Here is a 21,112-nt window from a genome sequence, read left to right as displayed (position 1 = left end):
TGCAGTGGGCTTTAGGCTTCCAGATTTGTTCTTTTTCAAGCACCCCCATTATGTGTTAATATGTTGAGGCTACTTTCACTCTCAAAGAAGAGGAATGTGATGAAGTGTATCTGGGCAACCGCGATCAACATCAGGGCTAAAAGGTATTCTTTGTGCATTCATTTTAAGAGAGGAGGATCCAATAGAGGCCCTCGTTGGCTAGCTGGGAAATATTATTAGCTCAATAAATGATAATGTTATATATATTATAATATATAATAGTCAATTTAGTTAATTATTAGAGCTAAGTGAACCAAAACCTTCATGAGGTGTGCTTGGTGGGTTTCCAATGAGAAACCAATGAGACAGCTGTTCAGTTTGAAACACCCTCTACTACGCTGATTGATCTGATTTGTAAACATATTACTTTCTCACCAGTCGTTCACTATGTTGCTGTGTACATCCAGCATGTGCTAAACTTAAAAGGTTGACCAAAACTGCACTTTAATACTCTCTACGCAAACAAGTCCGGATTTCGTTTGGGAACATTTAACAGCTCAAAACCATGTTGTATTGTTTCTGACACCTTATTGTGCATTTACATCCACATGCAAACCAAAAGACACCATTTGGATGTGCTTTGACTGAATAGGTTGCACAGTCAGGTTATTTGAATAGTAAGAAAGGGTTAATGTTGAGTCTTAGATGTTACGACGGTGCAAAGAAATAGAATCGCTGCAATTAGAGGAAATCTGGCCGTTTCTTTGTCATTGATTTACTGTTAACTCTGCACGAAGTTTGTGTGTTGTGTAACTCATTGGATAAAGAATAATCTCCCCTGAGAGAGAGACGTAACTTGGTTCAGCTCAGATCCAGAAGAAATAAAACCAGACAGTGAAAAAACTCCACTGGCATTTCAGGAAACTATTGAGACAGATAACTTGTGGCCTGTGCTGCATAGCTGTCATATAGTTTGTCTGTATTTTTTATCTGCCTCTTGTATTAAAGTCTCTGGAGTTTCTTTTTTACATGGAAACTGAAATTCAATCGAAACCAGTGAAGTTCATCCCGTATTTCATAGCCTTGCGAGTATACGCTTCACAAGGCATATTTAATAATCCATGATTTCATGCAGGGTCATAAAGATGTGTTCAGGTTACATATTTAGTAGAAAACAGTTATCTGAAGTTTGTGTTTGATCCCAGTATGATCTCCCTGGTGTCTGTCTGGAGTTGTATTGAGGACATCTGCTTTCAATCTCCCTAATGCTATATGGCAGAGCTATAAAGAATAACCAAGCCGTCTCTTCATTTTGATTTTGATTACGCACACTATTTTAAAGGTATTTTAAGCAACAATCTTTCTCTCCGTTTGAGAGGTGAGAGGAATGAGCCCATATGCTGTATGGGCCACTGCACATGATCCTTCTTCACTATCGTCACTATGTTTTAAAGTCCGTTTGATTTAAAGACATCACCGACAGTGATAGTCACTCATGCATAGCAACAGGCATCCAATCTTATAAAGCATTGTAAAGTGCTTTGCACGGCTCTCTGGATTGCAACATGAATGCAATCCATTTAACATTTACCACAGTCGCACAATCATCATGTGCCATCGGGCACGTGTTGTGTTATTGTACCTGTGTTGAACCTGTGTTGTCAGCTTTTAAAAAGCAGGTGAACTGTATATTCAGCATATAATGGCGTGGTAGTCTTTTTGTGTCAGTCCAGTTGAAACATTATATAGCCAGAACATTTCACCACTTAAATCATTGTGCTGTTTGGCTGAATCCAAAAAAAAAAAGCCCAATTTAAACCCCACAGGAGAGTCGAATGAATCACGGATGCAGGTGGAAACCAGCACTTGCACTTGGCTCAAGCCCCAACACCGACTAAAGGCCTTTTCATATCATCTGCCTCGGCAGCGCTAGTCAGCCGGGTTTGCTTCTGACCTGACTAAAGAGCATTCAGTATTGAGTATTCAGTGAGGGGTTGGTACTGCTTTGTGTTGTTTTGTTTGCGTTGTCATGGCGATTTGACCAAAGAGCTCGTGCGTAGCTCGTGTTTTTCAGCCGCCGGATTGATGCAGTCAGAGACTGGGATCAAACCATGACAACCACGGGTCCACCTCCGCTCAAGTGCCCTTAATTGCGATGTTTGGCTTGGAGCTCTTGCCGTTTGGTCGCCTCCCAACTGCTGTATTCCACTTCTGATCTCTCCGCCTCTTTATTGTTTGAATAGTTCATGCAAGGTGTTGCAGGTGTGCAAGCGTTAAAGAGAAGACAATAAACTGTACTTTATGGCTTTTGCTTCTGCTAGCCCCCAGCAGGTTGCAGCGCGCTGTACTCTCCAATGTTCTCTTCACAGATTCATCCCAGAGATTCCGCAACGTAAACTCTTTCTTTTTAATGAACTTTACAGGTTGAATGTACAGTCCTGCCAGTTCCGTGAGTCAATCTTTAGCCTTGTGTGTTTGTGATGACCTAATGTTAGGCCCAAGTCTTTTCCATATAAGGTCCTCTATCTTAGTCTACCTTATACAGACATGACATGCTTCTCACAGGCCTTCAGCCTTCACCACAAGACACTTCCTGTAACATGACTTCTCAAGAGGGAAATGACCACAGCCCTCTTCCTTACTCAGTCATTTCACTGAAGTCAGGAAGTTGCACCAGCATGTAAGGTGATTAGTATCCCAGTAGTGCTGAAGTGTTATCTCATATATGTTACCTTAAGTGTGTTTGGCTTCTTCTCCCATATAGAGGTTTGTGTGGAATTTAAAATGTTTAACGAAACACCGTAAATCAGCGGTTTGAAAGTACAGCATTGATCTGAAGAATTCCAGTATAATAGGAGGTTTGGCAGCAGCCTACACTGAACAGAGACCATCTCTAGAGAGGCACTGTAGGTCATAGATTCTGCCGTATCAACTACTTAGCAAAGCTGATTTCTCTCCAAACAGAATCTCTGTCTTTTTTTCACCAATAATGTCTCTTAGTTATTCATTTATTGCCTTACTGCAGATAAGTTGATTACTGAGTAAACATCGAAATCTTAACAGATTTTGGGGACGAACTAATTTTGTTTTCAGCTTTTATAACTGTTTTTGATTACGGCTGTACAATAGATGAATTGAAGACACATGGAAGCAATGGACTGTTTTTTAGGCTTCTGCTCCTCTTTTTATAGTGACGTCTGGTACCAAATCCCTCTAAAATGTCTCTTCCTCTCTTAAAAATTATTAATGTGAATACGCTATTCCTGCAGAAAGACATTTTTTACCAGCAATAAATAAAAGAGGCTGTTTAGCTCGTAATATAATATCCACTGAGGATTTGTCTTAAGCATTTAGATATATCTCCCAAGTATTGAGCAACATGCTGTATTCACGCTACATTTATAGGAGCAGAGGAACATGTGTTGTTTGGAAGAACCAGTCATTACCAGTAACTGCACTGCAGTACAATCAGCAGCGTGGAGAGGACCACAGCAGCACAGCAGCCACACCATTATGTGGCTGAAATCCCATTCATGTAAGCGCAGTTGGAAGAGACACGTCATTCAATTGGAGACGTCCCTCTTCTTTTTACTTTTTAAATTCAACTTTTTGACTCGTGGGAAACTGCCTTGGATGACGTCTTTTTTTTTTTGGACAGTATTTGTTGCTGAAACATCCTCTTCTCTCCTGAGAGAGCTGGAGTAGAATATCCAAAAGTTCCAGTTCATTACTTATCTTCTCTTCGTCACGAGTGCTTCAGACCTCTCTTGTTTTATATTTATAGACTGTGGATGCCAGACATTCCTACTGTAACATCTATTTGCTTTGTATCCATGTGAGAAAGACAGTGTTTGACTGAAGGAAGTTGGGATTTATAAAGTGCTCTCTGTTCACCACAGACTACAGCATTTAACATTGTTAACCGCATATAAAACCATATTTTTTCGTGAGAATGTTACAGGAGTCTTCTCCTCTCTTCGTGTCTGGAAATAGTGTTTGAGGAGTTGCCATATATAGAGCTGTATAGTATTGTCTTTTTTCACATCCCTACAAGGAGAGAACTCTCTCTCTCTCTTCCTCTCTAACAAACGCACACACAGAGGGAGACACGGGGAGATTGAGAGAGAAGACTCCGTGTTCATTCGTCAATCCAGCAGCTCATTTAATGCCATTGACCTCTGGAGCTGTCTACTAGAAGAGGCAGCAAATGCCAGTGATCTCTGAAGAGTGCTTACACTCTTGCGTTTAGGAGTAATGAGTTATTTTATTGAAAGTAAATGAGTCAGGACGGACTCACGTGGCAGGTGTGTCTCTGAGTCTGTGAGTGAGTCAGTTGAAGCTGCGCTCATGCCTGCGTTGTGAGTACCCTGCCCTTCTGTGAGCAACACTTAGCATGTGGCTGCACTATAGGTTTCCTGGACGTGGGTATGCATACATCAGCCTCAGCTATGCATTCTACACTTCCTGCTACTGATCTACTTGATAATGACACAAGGAAAGCACGGCTCCAGAAAAAATGTGGCGGTCACCGCCATTGTCACTTCCTCATTCTTTCTCCCCCTCTCTCCCGCCCGCTCCCCCCCCCCCCCCCCAATTCATTATTAACACAATGGCACATTCTTTACGTCTCATTGGCTCTTTTTTTAAAGCGAAGGAGGAAGTCTTTTTAGAGTTAGCTAACCTGAATACACAGGAAATACCTTGAGTTTGTCTCCCTGACTCAAGGCCGGCTCTTTATAAATAACTACTTACAAATGTGTGTGCCTGAAAAGTGGAAGGTCTTTTGGATGCATTTAAATTGTATAGGTTCATAGAAATGACTCGTTGATGACACACTCGAAAGAGTTGACGGATGAAATCACTGTCCTGCCATCATGCTTCATGCCCTCTTCAATATACTCTTCAGTCTCTCAACACATTCATCTCACCTGAGCTGCCACCTCATGTACACCAGTGTGCTCCCCATGTCCTTATTTAAAGTATTTAGTAGGTTCACTTCACACTGCTGGGAGATGACATAGAGATATGACCCCAACAAAAGCAGCATAATATAATAAGCACACAGAGTTCTGTTCCAGCAGGTTACAGGCTTTTGAGTGCGCTCACTGGTCAAACACCACACCTGGTAGAGAGTCACCCCAGCGTCATGGTTTTAATAAGTTGCTTCCTGCGTGTGCAATGCAAGTCTCAGCATGGTGAAAAGGGATAGAAGACCTGATAAACCTTAATCTCACCATACGCTGCTCCCTGGTAGAAAGACAGTTGTCGACATTTAAGCTTTTAAGCCCTTGCCTCCACAGTTGGAGTCAAAACTACGAAGTATTAACTTTTAGCTTTTTACTTTTCCCATATTAAAAGTATTAAGCTTTTCCTCACTTTCATTTGCTTTGAAAAATACCTAAAACTCAGGTTTCTGTTTAATTTATAATACATTAATAGAGTTTGCAATACATAGATAACAGTTTACTCAATATACAAAGGCTAAGAGCGTGTGATCAAAGAAAACAGTTTACTGATTGGGAGGCTGGCTTGGGACAAGAGGCGGAGCCAAATACATTAAGCTCCCAAAGGAAAACCATCTTCAGAGCAAACAAACTGCACCTTTCAACACCACAATAACAGATGAAGCACACTGCAAAGGAAACCCTGCGTGGCTTCAAGTCTCTGAATTTCGTTAAGACACCCAGCAAAAGCAGTGGGTGTGTGGCCCCCTTACAAAATCTAAAGGGGAGATCTGAAGATTACCAAAACTAATATTTATTCTGACATCGTAAAAGCTGCAAATCTGGGAGAACGACACCACGTGATGCCGCAATCATTAGCAGTGGTGCTCTTTCAAAGTGCTGAATACAGCACATACATATATGTGTCAATGAGAAACATTCAGTTTAATGTGACGTGTGATTGGCCCACATCCACAGCAGCTACAACCCAATCTGTGGTGTGGTGCACAGCAGGCTGAGATGCCACCAAAGTGTCAGACAGTATGGCTGTACACGCCTGTGGTGTCAGAGAAAAGTAAATATGGTGGTGGTGCCTTTATACGCAACTGAATGCTTCTATATGATAGGTGTCGAATGAAGTACTCTATTGGTATCTTTGTCACTTTAAGAGTACTGGTGTTGGAACTGGTATTGTCACTTGTGAATACTCTTTGTTTGGTGCTAATAGGTCAATGGTGAGCTTCTTTTAAACAAAGATGTCTTTGTGTTTCATTGCAGCTGACTGATGGAGGCAAAGCAGCCAGAGCCAATATGAGTGTTGGAGACGTCATTCTGTCCATTAATGGCGTTTCCACAAATGGCATGAATCACCTCGAGGCCCAAAACAAGATTAAGGCCTGCACGGGCAATCTCAGCCTTAATCTACAGAGGTAACAGGTGCACACATGCATGCACGCATGAGCACACATTCTCTATCTATGGATTTCCTCACTCAGCAATGGAATGCATGCTTTGTTGATTTTGCCAACCAGTGTGTATTTACTGTAAGCCTGTTTAAAGATCCAAGAGTTTCCCTAGTGTAGTATGTATTTGAAGATACTTTTCACATTATTATTATTGAACAGACTAACAAAAATATCTGTTTGAATGTCATGTTTGGTTTATTTGTGCTTCTGAATATTTGAACCAGATGAACTCCCATTGTGCTAATCTAACACATCAGTGTTTATGCCACAGCGGATGCTACTATAGCTACAGGAAGTTTGGAATGTTAAAAAGACTGAATGAATTAAGCTTGACGTTTCTTGCAGGGTTTATGTATCTTGTCATCTCCATTATAGTTGGACAACTTTGGCTAGCAGGCATGATATTGGAATTATAGTGATTCCTTTGTGTTCTGAAAAGTTAATTTTTAGACAAAGCAATAGTACAGTTTACAGTGTAGCATCACACGTTAGACTAGATGAAGCACATTTAATGTAAATCAATAGAATTGAGTTAAGTTCCAGTTACACTGTGGGACCAAGATATTATCATTGGATCTCCAGTAACGGCATGTGTAGACTCAAATGCCTCATCCGAAACTGGCTGCATATAATGCTACACAGCACACACACATTTATATTATTGTTTATTTTATGACGGTGAGGTTCTTTATGGCACATAATCTGTAAAAGATCAGTTTTTGTTTGGTCAAGCTGAGTTCATCAACTGCTCCTCTGCTTCTCCCGTTAGACAAAAAGAAGACCCTGGTATTCTGGGGCCTTTGAGTGTATTAAAGCTGTAGTGCAGTGCGGGGAGCACTTCACATGAAAGCCCCCTTATATAGCGCTCCATTAAGCCGTAATACTGTTTCAAAGAAAGGAAAACAGGGTTTCAACTGAGGTTGCCGTTAAATTTGTCCACTAAGGAAACGTTTCAGGCCAAACTACTTATATATACTCCATGCACAGGAAGGTCCTGAGTTGGTTTTGGAGAACAAGAAATACTTCAAACTTAACACTACTTTTCAGAGGCAGCGGTGCATGTCTGAGATCAGTTCACTTAGCTCAGGACTTGCTACAAAGCGCAACAACCTGTGCATTCATTTTTTCTTGAAGATCCCTTTTAATGAATTTTAGCCAAACATTTCCTGCAGCCAAGCAAAAAGTTTAGCCTCGAACAAAAATATATAGAGGCGAAGCACACACACACTCCAAGCTGCAAAACATGTTGACAGAAAAAGTCAAAGCCTGGTTTGCATGTCCTGTCATTCCATCACCACATCAGAAGAGAAAGAAGCCTCTTTGCTCTAAACGTGGGAAAATAGTCCTAAAATAGCCCTGTCTCACAGCTGCATGTAATCTACTGTGGGTAATAATGGCTGCACAATGAAACTTCAAACATTCTGGCCTCACAGGGCATGCTACTACAATTAAAATCACCCTGTAAACAAGAAAGGTTTCCTTGTTACAAATGATACATGATTATAGTGTGCTTCATTTTTGGCTGCATTTTTAGAGGATGGTCTGCATGATGTTGATACGGCATTTCTTTATTCAGTGACACAGAAAGAAGAAAGAACACCGTACTGTGTGTAAACACATCTCATTTCTGTATTCAAATGATTTAAAATGGGTACTTTTTACTTGGGATTTGAGAGTTCAATTTATTATATTAGCGCAAAGAAGGTTGAAGAAAGTGAACAGTCGCAGTTACTATTATGCTTTTGATCTTCTAAAAATCTAAAGCTCAACACATGTATTACTTTCAAAACACTATTTAACTAGACTAATTCTCTCTGACATGCACCACTTTCTCCATCCATGTTCTCACAGTTGATTTATGGTTTTGATGTCCACTGATAAGACTATTTTTTATCATAATAACATTCCAAAAGAAGATTAATGTGACGACAGTGTCGTACCATTATGTCACTTTGTCATAGTTCACATTCTTTGGGCAGCTCCCTAAAAAAACACTCTGTGATGCAGTTGTGTAAAAAAAAAAATACACAACAGCCCTACGTGACCTTTTTAGCTTATCTATTTGAATAAGATCTTAAACAGAACACGTGTATCGGCTGTATGCACACTAATGTGCATAGCTGCATGCACTGATTTCACTATCAAAGGCTAGGTCATGAGATCTGCTTTAACACACTGGAAAGAATTATGTAAGATGATAACACCTACAGTTGTACATTAACTAGTTTTCATAACATAGATGTGGTTATAAAGTAACTGTCATACACAATCACGTACAATATTTCCAATAGCTAGAAATGTTGAACAACAAAAAAACATCTAAATAACATGTTACTATTGCATACTACTCAATCATTCTGTATGTTGTCGAGCCCAAAATGCACAGTCATGGCTAGTTATGTCCTTGCTGCTATAGAGGGGAAACATGTTTTCAGAGAGGAAATGGACTTGGGGTTTGAAAGTACTCTCCTCATCCTGTCGTCAACTGTCAAAATGAATCTGAATGTGCGAAGAGCTGTTATATATTTTGTGACACAAGGAGAGAAAAAAACAGGTTTTCCTTTTCAACATTGTGGTCTCAGAAAACATAGTCCAGTACTTTCCATTAACAGAACAGACTGGTTGACCAAAAGTTTCCTTTTGGGAGTGGGTTACACTTCAGAAATGACCATCTCACACACACACACACACACACACACAGTCCTTCATTCCACATAATAACATCTACCTCAGCAGAACATGCTCCATGTATACAGTCCGTTCTGAGTTTTAAGCTTGTGATAGTGATTTGATCAAAACATGTTTTCTGATTACACATCTCTTGATGTATACTTGATATGACCGGTGAATTACTTTTTGTTCCACTCTCATGGAAATCTTGTTGCTGAGAAGCTGACAGTACATACACAAGGCGGCTGTGGGAAGTAGCCTTAGGAAAGTATGATAATTGATGTTTATTTATTGACATGGAAATATGCAGTGCAGCGCAAAAAAAGCACCACAGAGGTTGCGGCTGGCTGCACCTGGTTCCAAAACCTCAAAGATAAAACATATCAACACTGCTATAGCTCTGCTATCCCGCCATCTTCCGATGCTTTACACACAAATTCAAGTCAGCTCCCACAGCAGGAGAGCGTTTCATTCAGGTTTTGTGTGTTTTTCATTTTGTGTGCTTCAAACACATGCTGTTTCTGGAGTAAAAAAGGACGATGTAACGCTTTTCTTAAGTATGTTAACTGTTATATCAATCTATCAGATGAAATGCTGCCTGGCAGATCGTTAATGTTCATTCTCTGGAATTCACTAGATGAACGGTGGAAATGAAATACATTAACATAACATTGATCTTTTAGACATCCTCTTAGTCTCGTTATACTTATAAATCTTATACAGGATTATTTTTTTGCCCACAGGCCACTTACTGTAATCACAAGGCAGCTAGGCGGCTGCATCTACAGATATGCTCATACATGGCTAATGTTCTCCCAGCAAGTCTTATGAAATGGTTATAACAGGGTGAAGTGGAGGACAGCTCAGTTGCAGCCCCTATGACTCCTGGTTGTCTTAGCCAGATGTGGTATGGTGGTCGGAAGAAAAGTAAGAAAGGATAGAGGCTTGTTATTGCATTGCTTGGATCTACATTAAATAAATGTATTAACTAGAGGTGCAGTTTATTCTTTTGTGGTTTTGCTGCAACCAGAGAACTGGCCTTGAGGAGAGCTCCCCTCATTTCCCTGCTTGCTTTATTCATCGATCTGATCTGGATGCTCGTTTGATTGCTAAATGCAATTGAATTCAAGTTGTAATAGCTTTTCTCTTGTCCTGTGGTTCACTTTTATTCCACTGTTTGTTTGTCAAGACGAGCACACATGACCAGAGCGTTATCACTCACACAGTGAAGTGCTCTAGAGGGTCCTGACAAGGCACACGGAAATAAATGGTGTGAATGTCCTCCGTCACGATGATGCATGTGACTGCTGATATGGACCAGTGCACGTGGTCCCTACTTGACACGTGTACAGACACATTAGACACGGGCAAGTATCCAGGCAACTGACAGCAGCAACAGGCTGTCCAGTTGCACGATAAGCGTTAACTCTGGTAATAGCAGTCATGTTTCTGTCATTGTTGGCACTGTTGCAGTTTTAAAAACGCTGTCCCCTTCTTGTTGTGACTCTTTCCAAAGAAATATCCTCATAAGCTTTACATAAAAGCACAAACGTCCCTCTCCGGGAAGCTCATTTTTGATGAAATATGAGGGAGCAGTGGGAAGAGGGGGAGGATGGAGAGATGGGAGAGAGGCCATGTGCCAGACACAAGCTGTGAGTTTTGCCACTGAGCGGATAGGCTGGCTGCACAGGCGAACACATGTGTTCAGAACAGAATATTATTTTCCACACCCGCTTATTCCACATCTCTCTGTTGGAGTTTTTGTGTTGCTTTCCCATGTGTTTTTTTTCTGCTTCTTGTTTTCCTTCTTCTCCATGCTTTGGCTCAAATTTTCAGGCAGCGGTAAATCTGAGAAAACAGATTTGCCAGGTTCTCCCACAGAGTTTTAACATTCATCAAACAAGTTAAATATAAGAGGGCGGGCCTTGTTCAATGCTTTGGAATAACGTATTATGTGCGTGACGTTACTATAGTAGTATGTGAATTCTGTGATTCTGTAATATCTATGCAAAGTTCAGATTCCTTTTAATATGATGAGAGTGAACAGAGCTCTGTTTAGATATTGAAGCTAAAGAGAGGGTGACAGATGCTTGGAGTCAGAAGATACTTTTATATGTTTCTTTGGTACTTTTCCAAAAGAAACATGTGTGAAAGTCAAGTGAAAACAATGTGGGGGAAATTTAAAAACTACTCGTATGTTATTCTGTTAACCGGTAAGATGTGTGTGTGTGGTGAGAAAGCTGTCTATTAGCTGCTCCATCATTCAGTCAAATGACACATGCCAGACTGTTTCTCTTGGCCCTCAGAGAGACGCGGGCAGGGTTGGAAATGTGTCATTCTGCTTTGCCCTCAGGCTTATTCCTCCGGTTAACCTCCTCATTCTCTGTGTGTGTGTGGGTGTGTGGGTGTGTGTGTGTGTTTGCACAGACACGTCTAAGTTGATGAGAACCAAACTCAACAACTTTTTTCTTCTTCCAAGAACACTTTTGCTTCCAAGATAATGTTTATTTATATTTTGCACTTATTTATTAGCTTTATTTATAAGTATGTAGGTTTTAAATTTGGTCCATAAATAAGTATTGTAGATGTCAGCATCTGTAATCTAATACAACAAGGCATCCTGATTAGATTAAGAGGAACCAATTGGAGCGTGTTCTGGGCTGAGCAAAGCCATGACTGTACCTTCAACTGGTTTGTCAGTATTATGAACACATGCAGTCGCACAAACTGAGGCACTTTGACATACAAGAAAAACAGATATTTTTGTATTTATGGAAGTATAATTAGAGGAGACCCATAAAATATCACATAGTCATCGTTATACAGAGGATAACACACGAGTGTTTAATATTATATATGTTGTATCTTCATGTTCTTCGTTCGCGAGAAACTACTGTATGACATCTTTTAAAAGTACAGATGAACATGATAATTATACTGTTGTGTGATACATAAAAAAGACAAATGCTCAACTATTTATAGAGAAAAACACTTAATGTTCTATCTATACTGTATATGTTTTAGTAGGTATTCTTGTCTTATTAGCCAAAGTCCTATATGCCTGGTTCAGTCATGTTGCACAACGAATAGATCTGTTTTATTGTGATTAAATATGTACATGTACAACATAAATCAAGTCTCTTTGTCACAGCAGAACAAAAGCAGGTCCAGCTAGCCAGGGAGCAGGACAGCACAGAGGGGCTGAGCTGAACAGATGTTCACAGGACCACCCTAGCGAGTGTTTGTTCAGTTTTCTCTGGGAAAAAGAGTGATAGGGAGCGAATCCGCCCAGCTGCCCCTCTCCGGGCCACTGATGGCAGATACACATTGCCTCATTGGAGACTGACTCCACATTTGTAATGGAATGTGCTTTTTAATCTTTAGACCTTTTACTGTTTTCGTTGGCATAGCCGTCTGCTTCTCCATCAGACAAACAATATGAGTACATTGGAAAATGAGCATATACTGTATATTAGCTGCTAAGTGGAAACTTCAAATGCAAGTATGGGCACGGATGACATCAACATCTGGTTGGAGGGTGGGGCTCTTTAATAACCTGACGGTGCCAAGCTCAGCTGTTGCACCTCGGCTCAGTTAGAAAGGAAAGGCTTGAGAGTTGGTTGACTGTTTTCCTAATATGGTAGAAAGGAAGTACGGCAGCGGACACACTGTAGCATCTGGTCCGGGACCTGACTTGCTGACTCACTGTCTATTTTTCTATTTTGTTTTTAATGAGAATTAAGGGACACCTTGTCTGCATGTTCAGACCAAATATGGCACGCATTGTTAACAAATCCAGCTGTCTGAATTTGTCTGAATTTGTGAAAGACACTTTAGTTAACTGGCATGGACTTACATGTGCCTTGTTTGACATAAAGGGGGCTTTGCAGTCCATTAATACACAATACATCCTAATGTGTGTGTGTGTGTGTTTTATTTTATTTTATATTGTGCTAGACAATGCTGGCAAGTAGTACGAATTAAACAAAAGAAGGGAATGAAAGCTTTGTTGGATATTTTCCGGTTTCTATCCAGAGCACATCAACAGAACAGACACACAGTCCACCCCTCTCTCTCCCACAGGTGATACAACTGTGACAGCTGCTTCAATCATAAGTGTAAATCAGATGTACACTACGCCTCAACATCAGTCTGCACATTGACTCAAATGTTACAGTACAGCATGTTCACACATACTAGTAGTTTTGCTTGTTTTAGCAACAACTACTAATTACATTTACTTAACCATCTTCAAAAGCATACAGAACATTTCCTACTTTCCATTTATTTCAGTGCACAATAAGAGTCCATTTCCAGAGCTTATACTTTGCTTGAGATGTTAATGTATCACTGGAAACGTTGGTGCATTCATTTATTTATTTTATAAATCACAGTTGTGTTCTTATAACGCAGTAATTCAGTTTTTCCTTTTTTGATGTCCTGACATCCAAGATACAATAATCCTTATAAAAAATAGAGGAAGCATTCAATAAAAAAATTAATAATAATAATAAAAAGTATTTTAAACAGAAAAAAGTAACCAGTAAACTTAAAAATGTTGCCCTTAATTTGCCCTCACAGCAAAATAATCTGACCCTTTCACTATCCATCCTAGAAACTGAAGTATGATTCTCAGAGCAGTTAGCATGTCCACTCATTTAATGTACAGAAATTAAACTTCATTGCAAAATGATGAATGTTTGTTATGCATATGGTGCGAGTGTAGTGTTTATATGATGTTCTCTCTGTCTTCTTAGACCCTCCAGTGCCCCTAAAGATGGAGTACCTAAGGTAAGGAGTAAAATATTCACTCTTTTTTTAAACTAAAGTTGACCTGAAATCCATTTTATGTTTACATATTACAACAGTTAATTAAAAGTGAGCATGTTTATTGTGCCCTTCTGAGATTATGTCAGAAAACACATTGGCTTGGCATGCATTACTGACCTGACAGGCCTCATGTTACAGCACCGCTTAAACTTGTATAGCACAGGCATGACTTTCATTCATACATAAGTGTGAAAACACCCTTGATTTTGATTTGGTTGTTGTGCGGTGCTTTTGAGAATGCTGGTTTACATGCATGAGTTCATTGTGGATTTGCTGTATTTGCATGCTGTGTGTCTCCACATTGATCCAGGACGAACCTCAAGAAATCATTAAGCCAGTCCCAATCACTCACCCTGTCCCGAGCACTGCATACACCAAGACAGCCCGGCCCTTTGGGGGGGACAGCAGTGTGGTCACAGCTTCCTCCGTGGCTGCCCCCTCCATTCCCTCACAATCCTCCGCTTTCAAGCCAGCTGCCCCTTCTCAACCACCACAGCCTCCGTTTCTGCTGAAGTCAAGCCTCCCTGCCACGGAGTCCCCTCCAGCCAACTCAGTTCCCAGGCCCAGTCCTGCTCGCCACACCTTCACCCCCCCGTCTGCCTCTTCCTCCTCATCCAACTCCTCTTCTCCAGCTAGAGTGACAGCCCCCTCCTCCCATCCTAATGTCCCACAGCCCTCCGTCTATAACACACCTATCAACCTCTACTCCAACAACAATGCTTGTGAGGTGGTCATTGGACAGAGACGCGGCCTTTTGGAGAGCCAGGGGTTGTCTGAGCCCATCAATGGGTAGGTACCAATCATCCAACCACCATATGTTTCCTTTATGTCAGTGTAACAGCAAATGATCATAGAGCGATTTAGAAATATATGTACGTTGTGTGCTTTAGTCCAGAAGGAGTTGTGGTTCATAGAGGCCACAGATTAGCAGACATTTCTGCACTACAGTCTGCCAAGAAGAAAATAAAATATTCCATTCTGCTCTTCCTACACCTCATTACCTATTCCACCTCAAAAAATGAGTCTCGTTTGGAAAGCTAACATTGAAACAGCCCATGACCTATCTGTTTTCACACAGCTGCATACAAGGAAATTCCGAAGCATGCCGCACATCTTGTTTGAATTTTCTGCAGGGCAACCGGAGAGCGAAGAGAATCTAGACAACCTGCTAACTGATGCTACTGCCTGCCTATCTATAATTGACGTTGTGGTTCTTAGCACTGCCAAACACACAGTCTGCCCAACAGGCACTGCTGGTGGAACACTTGTTTCTAATTAGCCAGACTTCTGGCAGCTCTAGCCTTCTAGAGACTAGGAACGGAGCTAAATTTGGCTGGACTGGGCTTCATTAGCAGGATTTGGCTCACCGGTTGGGTCACGGTAGACTGAGCAAGGCTAGCTAAGTAATTTGCCACTCATTCTTTACTCTCTTGTCATCTGAAAAAAATAGGTCACAGAGATCTGTTTTTATTGGCTTCAAGTGAGCAAGCAGCTTCACACTTAAATACATCTGCCAAAGCCACCTCTATCTTTATGTGTTTTACAAAGTTACAGAGTTAACAGTAGTGAGAACGGTCTACTGGGACATTTTTTAGAATCTTTTTCTTAATCTGGGTTTGGTCAGATAACATGTGAAGATGTCAAATAGTAAAGAACAAAGCTATTTACTGTAATACACCATGGAGATAATGATAAAAATAATGAGATATCAGTGTCATTTCTTCACGCTTTCTGTTGCAGTTTAAAGAATGGAAGTGTATTTGTTGCAGCGTGTGCGTTTGTATCCTGACCTGCATGCGTTGTTTGTGTTTTCTGTGGATTTGCTTCATGCACATTCTCTCAGAAGGGCCTTTCACTTAAAGGGCATGCATTTTCGGAGTATGGTTGATTTCTCAAATGCTCTATTCATGCTCCTTCTTTGCTTCGATCCTTTTCCATTTACCCCTTCTTTGCCCACAGGAGGAAGAAGAGACAGACACCAAGTTAGTGTTGTGAATGATGATACATCTGCTGCAGTAGCTTTCTAACTATGTGGGATGTGATTACAGCCCTCACATCTCTCTGGTTTATGATTACCAAATGACAGCACGCTTGCACTTCTTGGAGCTAACCCTCACAAACCTCACATTCGTGCTCATCCGCTTCCAGTACATGCTCATTTTTAAGGTCTGAATAAACTGCGAAACCCCGTAATTTATCTCTGAGACGCCACAGGACGCGCAGTGGGGGTGGGGTGGGGGGGTCAGCTCACACTGTTCGTTCACTCTCTCAGTGGAATAAGGCTCCGTGTTAGCTAATGCTGCATTTACAACCAGGCACACTCGGCTGTTCAAGTTACCCAGCTGTGCATCTGTCTAGCTCCATCTGCTATTGTCGTCAGTATGTTTAGGTCAGACGATTACTGCTAAATACATTCTGCTGTGGTTAAGAATAGGCCGACTTTGATCATCCTTCACCCCGACTCACCTGACACAAACAGAAGCAAACACACAGAGAATAAAAAATGCACATGCTTGGACTTTTGACATGAAATTGACTCACAGTTCGGAACAGTCCTTGAACTAAACTGTGGATGTAAACATTACACCTAAATATTATTGTGTTCTAGAGAACACTCAAATTGTTTTAGGAAGAAACGGTGAGCTTTCAGTTTTCAAAGCACATTACTCCCACCTTGTGGTGAGATGTGGTCACTGTCACTTTCCTCTTTCACTCACTGTCATTAAACTGCAAACGGTGTGTTTAATTTCTCCATTTTACTATAGTAAATCTAATTGCTTCATCAATTAAGATGTTTTATTATCTGGCTGACCTCTTCTCCTCTACTCTGTGGCTTCCTCTCTGATAGTGAACCTCAGAGAAGTCTTAATATATAGTATAATATAATGTATAGGTCAGAACAGTTTCTTGACTTTCATATAAACAGTGCAGTGTCATACAGTTTACTCAGCACTTAATGTGACTTTTGAATTTGTCGTTTCTACCTTTGCGCATTTTTCCCTTACTACCTTCTAATTGCTCGCCTGCAGAACTCCACCTCCAGCTAGACGGAGAAGGTCATTTTGAAATTAAACTGCAGTCGGGTCAATGTCAGTGTATCTACAAGCTGCACCCATGTTTGAATGTGGTGCACTTATCGCATAGTACAATATGTGTACTGTGTGTGTTGGTTGTTACTCCTGTATTAATGTTAACTTGTGTGTAAACTGGCAGATATTTTTAACAGCTGTTTTTAGCAGTGATAAATATCATTGATACAACACAGAGTCCTTCCACGTCTGTAACATCATGATGGTTGATCTGACTGTGTACAGGAAACCCAATGTGGAGCCCGAGGATCATGCGTCCCCGCTGAGCGATGCCAGCAAGAAGCGTCTGATTGAGGACACGGAGGACTGGCACCCGCGAACCGGCACCTCCCAGTCCCGCTCTTTCCGTATGCTGGCTCAGCTCACCGGCACTGAAAATGGTGTGTACCACTCTGTGTGAAGGCTCAACGCTCAGCAGAAACATATTGCAGTGGTTATGTTTTTTTCTAAAGGGTCGAATCTGGCTCAAAATATTTCTGTAATATCTTAGGAAGTCTCTGAATATTGTCAGGCTTAGCTTCGTGTTTCTGTCAGTTCATTCTAAATCCATCAAACCACTTTAGGCCGGAGCACATGACAGATTTATCCAAAGGTTACCAATGTTATGGTAATCCTTTGCATCTTATTTCCTTTTGAAGCTTTTATATGGCTTTATTTATGTCCCTGCTTTATAATGTTATTTCTTAGATTAAAGTGATACAGTTTCTTTAGTCATAGTACTTTAAGAAGGCTGTCATCACTGTAAGATTTAAAAGTTTTTTTTTTACAAGACTGTTTTGACGATAAGTGACATCGATGGTTAGTTGTGTGAATGTGTGCATGAATCTGCTTAAGCAAAATGTAATTTACAGTAACTCGGTTATAAGAATTAGAATGAAGTAAAGATGAGATATTTAACTGTCTCTTTCTGTCGATTGATGTTACCAGACTGGTGTGGAGTCTGCCATGTGCTTTGAACATTTGATGTATATTCAATGTGCCTGCATGCTTCTGCAGCTGTCAGCAATTTGGGAATACGTCCAGGAAGTTCTAGCAGGTTCTAGTTTGCAGGGATTACCCTTGCTCATTCAGTTCTTACCTTGACGAGATGAACATAGAACAAGCTGGTGCAGCAATAGAGCTGCAGCCAGTAGCAGCGTTGTTTTTAACAGTGTGTCTCCCCCTATTCCCACTGACCTTTTATTGTTCATTTTACTATATTTTCATTGCTGTTTTTCTTTTTCACTGTTGCAGAGCCTGCTCCAGAGATCAGTGGAAGGAAGTAAGTGGTTGGTGTTTTATGATATAATCAAATTTGGTATGTGGTTGTGAGTGTTCATTCACTCTCCGTCTCGGTGTTTTGTCTGTGAGTATTTTTGTATTTCATAATAATAATAATTTCTTGATCATAGAGGTTTCATATTCAGAGTTGGCCCTCAAAGCACTCATTTAAGCGCTTCCTGGATGATTCATAGCCTGTAAATCCTGATTTCCTGATCTTATGGTCCCACAGCATCACGCTTAATTTAAGGCTTAATTTGAAGAAACCGCTAAGAGAGCTCTCAGGAGAAGATGGTTGAATGGAGACATCCATAGACTTAGCATAGGCTGTGACTGCTACCGCTGTACTCAGTCTTAAGTCGATTTAATCTCCAGTAAACACAGTCTGCCTTCCGTACCAGATTTTCAACCAATCAGTGTGTCACTCACTGGAACCTGTGGGTAATTAAGTGGTATTGTGGGTAATAGCAGCCCTGCCAGAAGGAGATTCCTGCTCTCTTTCTGTTAGTGAGACTTTGAGGGCATATTAAACTTCTACCATGGTTTATAATTCAATACACATCTGCAAGGAAAAAGTCTCTCATTCTATATTCATCTCCAACTGTGCTATTTGTATTATTTTGTTGGTGCTGTTGCTATTTCCCCCCCTCACATATCAATGTGGTCTCTCTTGTGTTATCTTTTAATTTTCTTCTACAATCCTAACCTTTCCAAATTTCTCTTCGTCTTTTCTCCTTCAATCCTGTTTTATGGGGTAAATCAGAGCGAACAAGTTGGACCCAGAAGTTATAGGACACATGTACAACAAGCTGAGAGATTGGCATCATGATGTTTCAGCATGTGTGCTCAATGTGCAGTAAGCACAGTTTTGTCTCGTTATGTTGTATTTATTTTATTTTGACCACCATTAAAAATACATTGCTTCCATTTTTCATACCAACACAGTTGCAGCCCGTCATTTGGCACACTATATAATGGCTTCTTATACGCATGTCCCAATTCCAAAAGTTTAACAACACAAGTAAAAAGTGAATGAGAAATGTTTTTTTTTTCAACAAACTCTTGTTGTAAAAAGTGTTTTAAGGAACATATTATCCTGCTCTATTTAGTTATATATGTAAATAAAATGCACGCATGCAGGTAGAGATGATGAAGAAGATGATGTCAGTATTTCGCAGTGTACATGCATACTTCTCTGTAACATATGTCCAAGCCTCCACTGCTCTGCACACTTCCTGTAATCTTATGCTTCATTTTTCTGAGCATGTCTGAGTCTTTTCCTCTATTGCCTACACACTAACCGAAGACGTCTCATTTGTCAGCTTTTAATGATTTTACCTCAATAAACTGTTTTCTTTCCTTTCTGCTGTTGCTTCGCCTATTTCTGAATTTTTCATTCCTTATTTTTCTTCTTGCCAGGCAGAAAAAAGTACATTTTTTCAACAAGAGTTGTCCCATAGTTGAAGGTCTATATGAAGGAATCAGTTGTGCAGGTTATAAATGCCTGTAGAGTACTAATTTCAGCATTGAGACTTACCATCCAGTATGAATAATTTCTGTTATCTGCACCGTTCAAACATTTCAACCATGAGAAGCATTTATTTCCATAAGTTTAAACACGGTGTGATCTGTTTTCCATCAAACTGCTCAGGTTTCTCATCATTTGCTTAAACCAAAGCAATCTGTCTATAGCTGCTGGCAAACGTACTCGCATGCGAGATATAAAACCAGTGGGTGATTGCATTGAATTTTCTGTGTTTCTCATCATTCATGCGAAAACCATAAACCCTTGGTTGACAGCACAATCGTCTCTGTTGTTAGTAACATGACGTGTGTGCTGTTGCTGAAAGCCCAAACAGCCTCAGGGTTAGAAATTGTTAACCTGTCGGTGCAAATCCTTCGCTCAACCGGTCTACCTGAGCAGCAACAGCGTCTCCATGATGGTAGCTGAACAATATTGTTTGTCAGGTTGATTGAGATCTTCTCAGCCCTCTTGCACCATATAAATGTCCCCACGTCTCTGTTTGTTGTTTGTAACAGTAGAATGCTTCTAAAAGGGCAGAATAAAATACAATTACAGAAGCAGATTAAATGTACCGAACTATATTAAGCCAGTAAAAATGGATTCAAAATCTTTACTAGTTGATAAATATATATATATATATATAACACGTTTTCAGCCTTTATGGGGTTTAAACTCTTTGCTTTGCATACAGCAGCAAGGGGTGGGCACTAGAAAACACTAGGGCTTCTCATTTTCGACTAAAATATGTGATCGCACTTAACATGTGACATGTGGCACATGTCATGTGTCAACATGTGGCACTTTCCTATTGCACTTAACTGCAATGGGAAAAGTGTTTCTGTCTTTGCAGTTTCCGGAGAATAAAAGCAATAACCACCACTTAAATCATACCACTGGTTACCTCCAGATATTACTGGAGGGTGGGCTGCATGTACTATGGCATCAGCACCTGAAATTGTTTCCTCATGTCAGTAATTGACAAACCAAATGGACGGTGGGCTTATTTGAACGTGCCCCATAATTGTCCTGATTGTTTGCATGTGTCACTGAGATTCCGAGCAGCTGATTGTAAACGTTTGTACTTGCAGTCGACCAGATCCCACTAAGCATCAGTCTGTACTGGAGGTTCAGTTCAACTGATGGCACAGTCTCGCTCTTAGATTTCTTTCGTACTCAGGGATTCTAGGAACGCGGCACAAAAAAAAATCCCACACCAGATAGGAGGGAAAAGCTGAGACCATGGTGGATGTTTCCACTAAAAGAAAACAGAGTGAAGGCATCAGATGACACTTGTTGAAGAAGATGTGTGTGTGTGTGTGTGTGTGTGTGTGTGTGTGTGTGTGTGTGTGT

At 40.6% G+C, this 21,112-nt stretch overlaps 1 protein-coding gene across 4 annotated transcripts in view; it reads left to right on the top strand.

The window, feature by feature from the left end:
- The window catches only part of pdlim5b (PDZ and LIM domain 5b), a 32,999-nt gene that overhangs the window by 7,011 nt on the left and 4,876 nt on the right, over nucleotides 1–21,112 (top strand). Inside the window, exons 3-8 of one of the 4 annotated variants that reach the window (XM_031855525.1) lie at nucleotides 6,201–6,352; nucleotides 13,816–13,849; nucleotides 15,848–15,870; nucleotides 17,203–17,357; nucleotides 18,211–18,238; nucleotides 19,001–19,093. In XM_031855525.1, the coding sequence (XP_031711385.1) occupies nucleotides 6,201–6,352; nucleotides 13,816–13,849; nucleotides 15,848–15,870; nucleotides 17,203–17,357; nucleotides 18,211–18,238; nucleotides 19,001–19,093 (485 nt within the window). Of the gene's footprint in view, nucleotides 1–6,200; nucleotides 6,353–13,815; nucleotides 13,850–14,198; nucleotides 14,678–15,847; nucleotides 15,871–17,202; nucleotides 17,358–18,210; nucleotides 18,239–19,000; nucleotides 19,094–21,112 lie in introns of all 4 variants that reach the window. The other 3 variants (XM_031855524.1, XM_031855522.1, XM_031855523.1) reach the window with 3 other exon arrangements.

This window comes from Anarrhichthys ocellatus, unplaced genomic scaffold, assembly GCF_004355925.1.
Source record: "Anarrhichthys ocellatus isolate YVR2014 unplaced genomic scaffold, GSC_Weel_1.0 scaffold16, whole genome shotgun sequence".
NCBI lineage: Eukaryota > Metazoa > Chordata > Actinopteri > Perciformes > Anarhichadidae > Anarrhichthys > Anarrhichthys ocellatus.
Note: the sequence above shows the minus strand (reverse complement) of the source record. Positions and strands in the feature narration are given on the sequence as shown.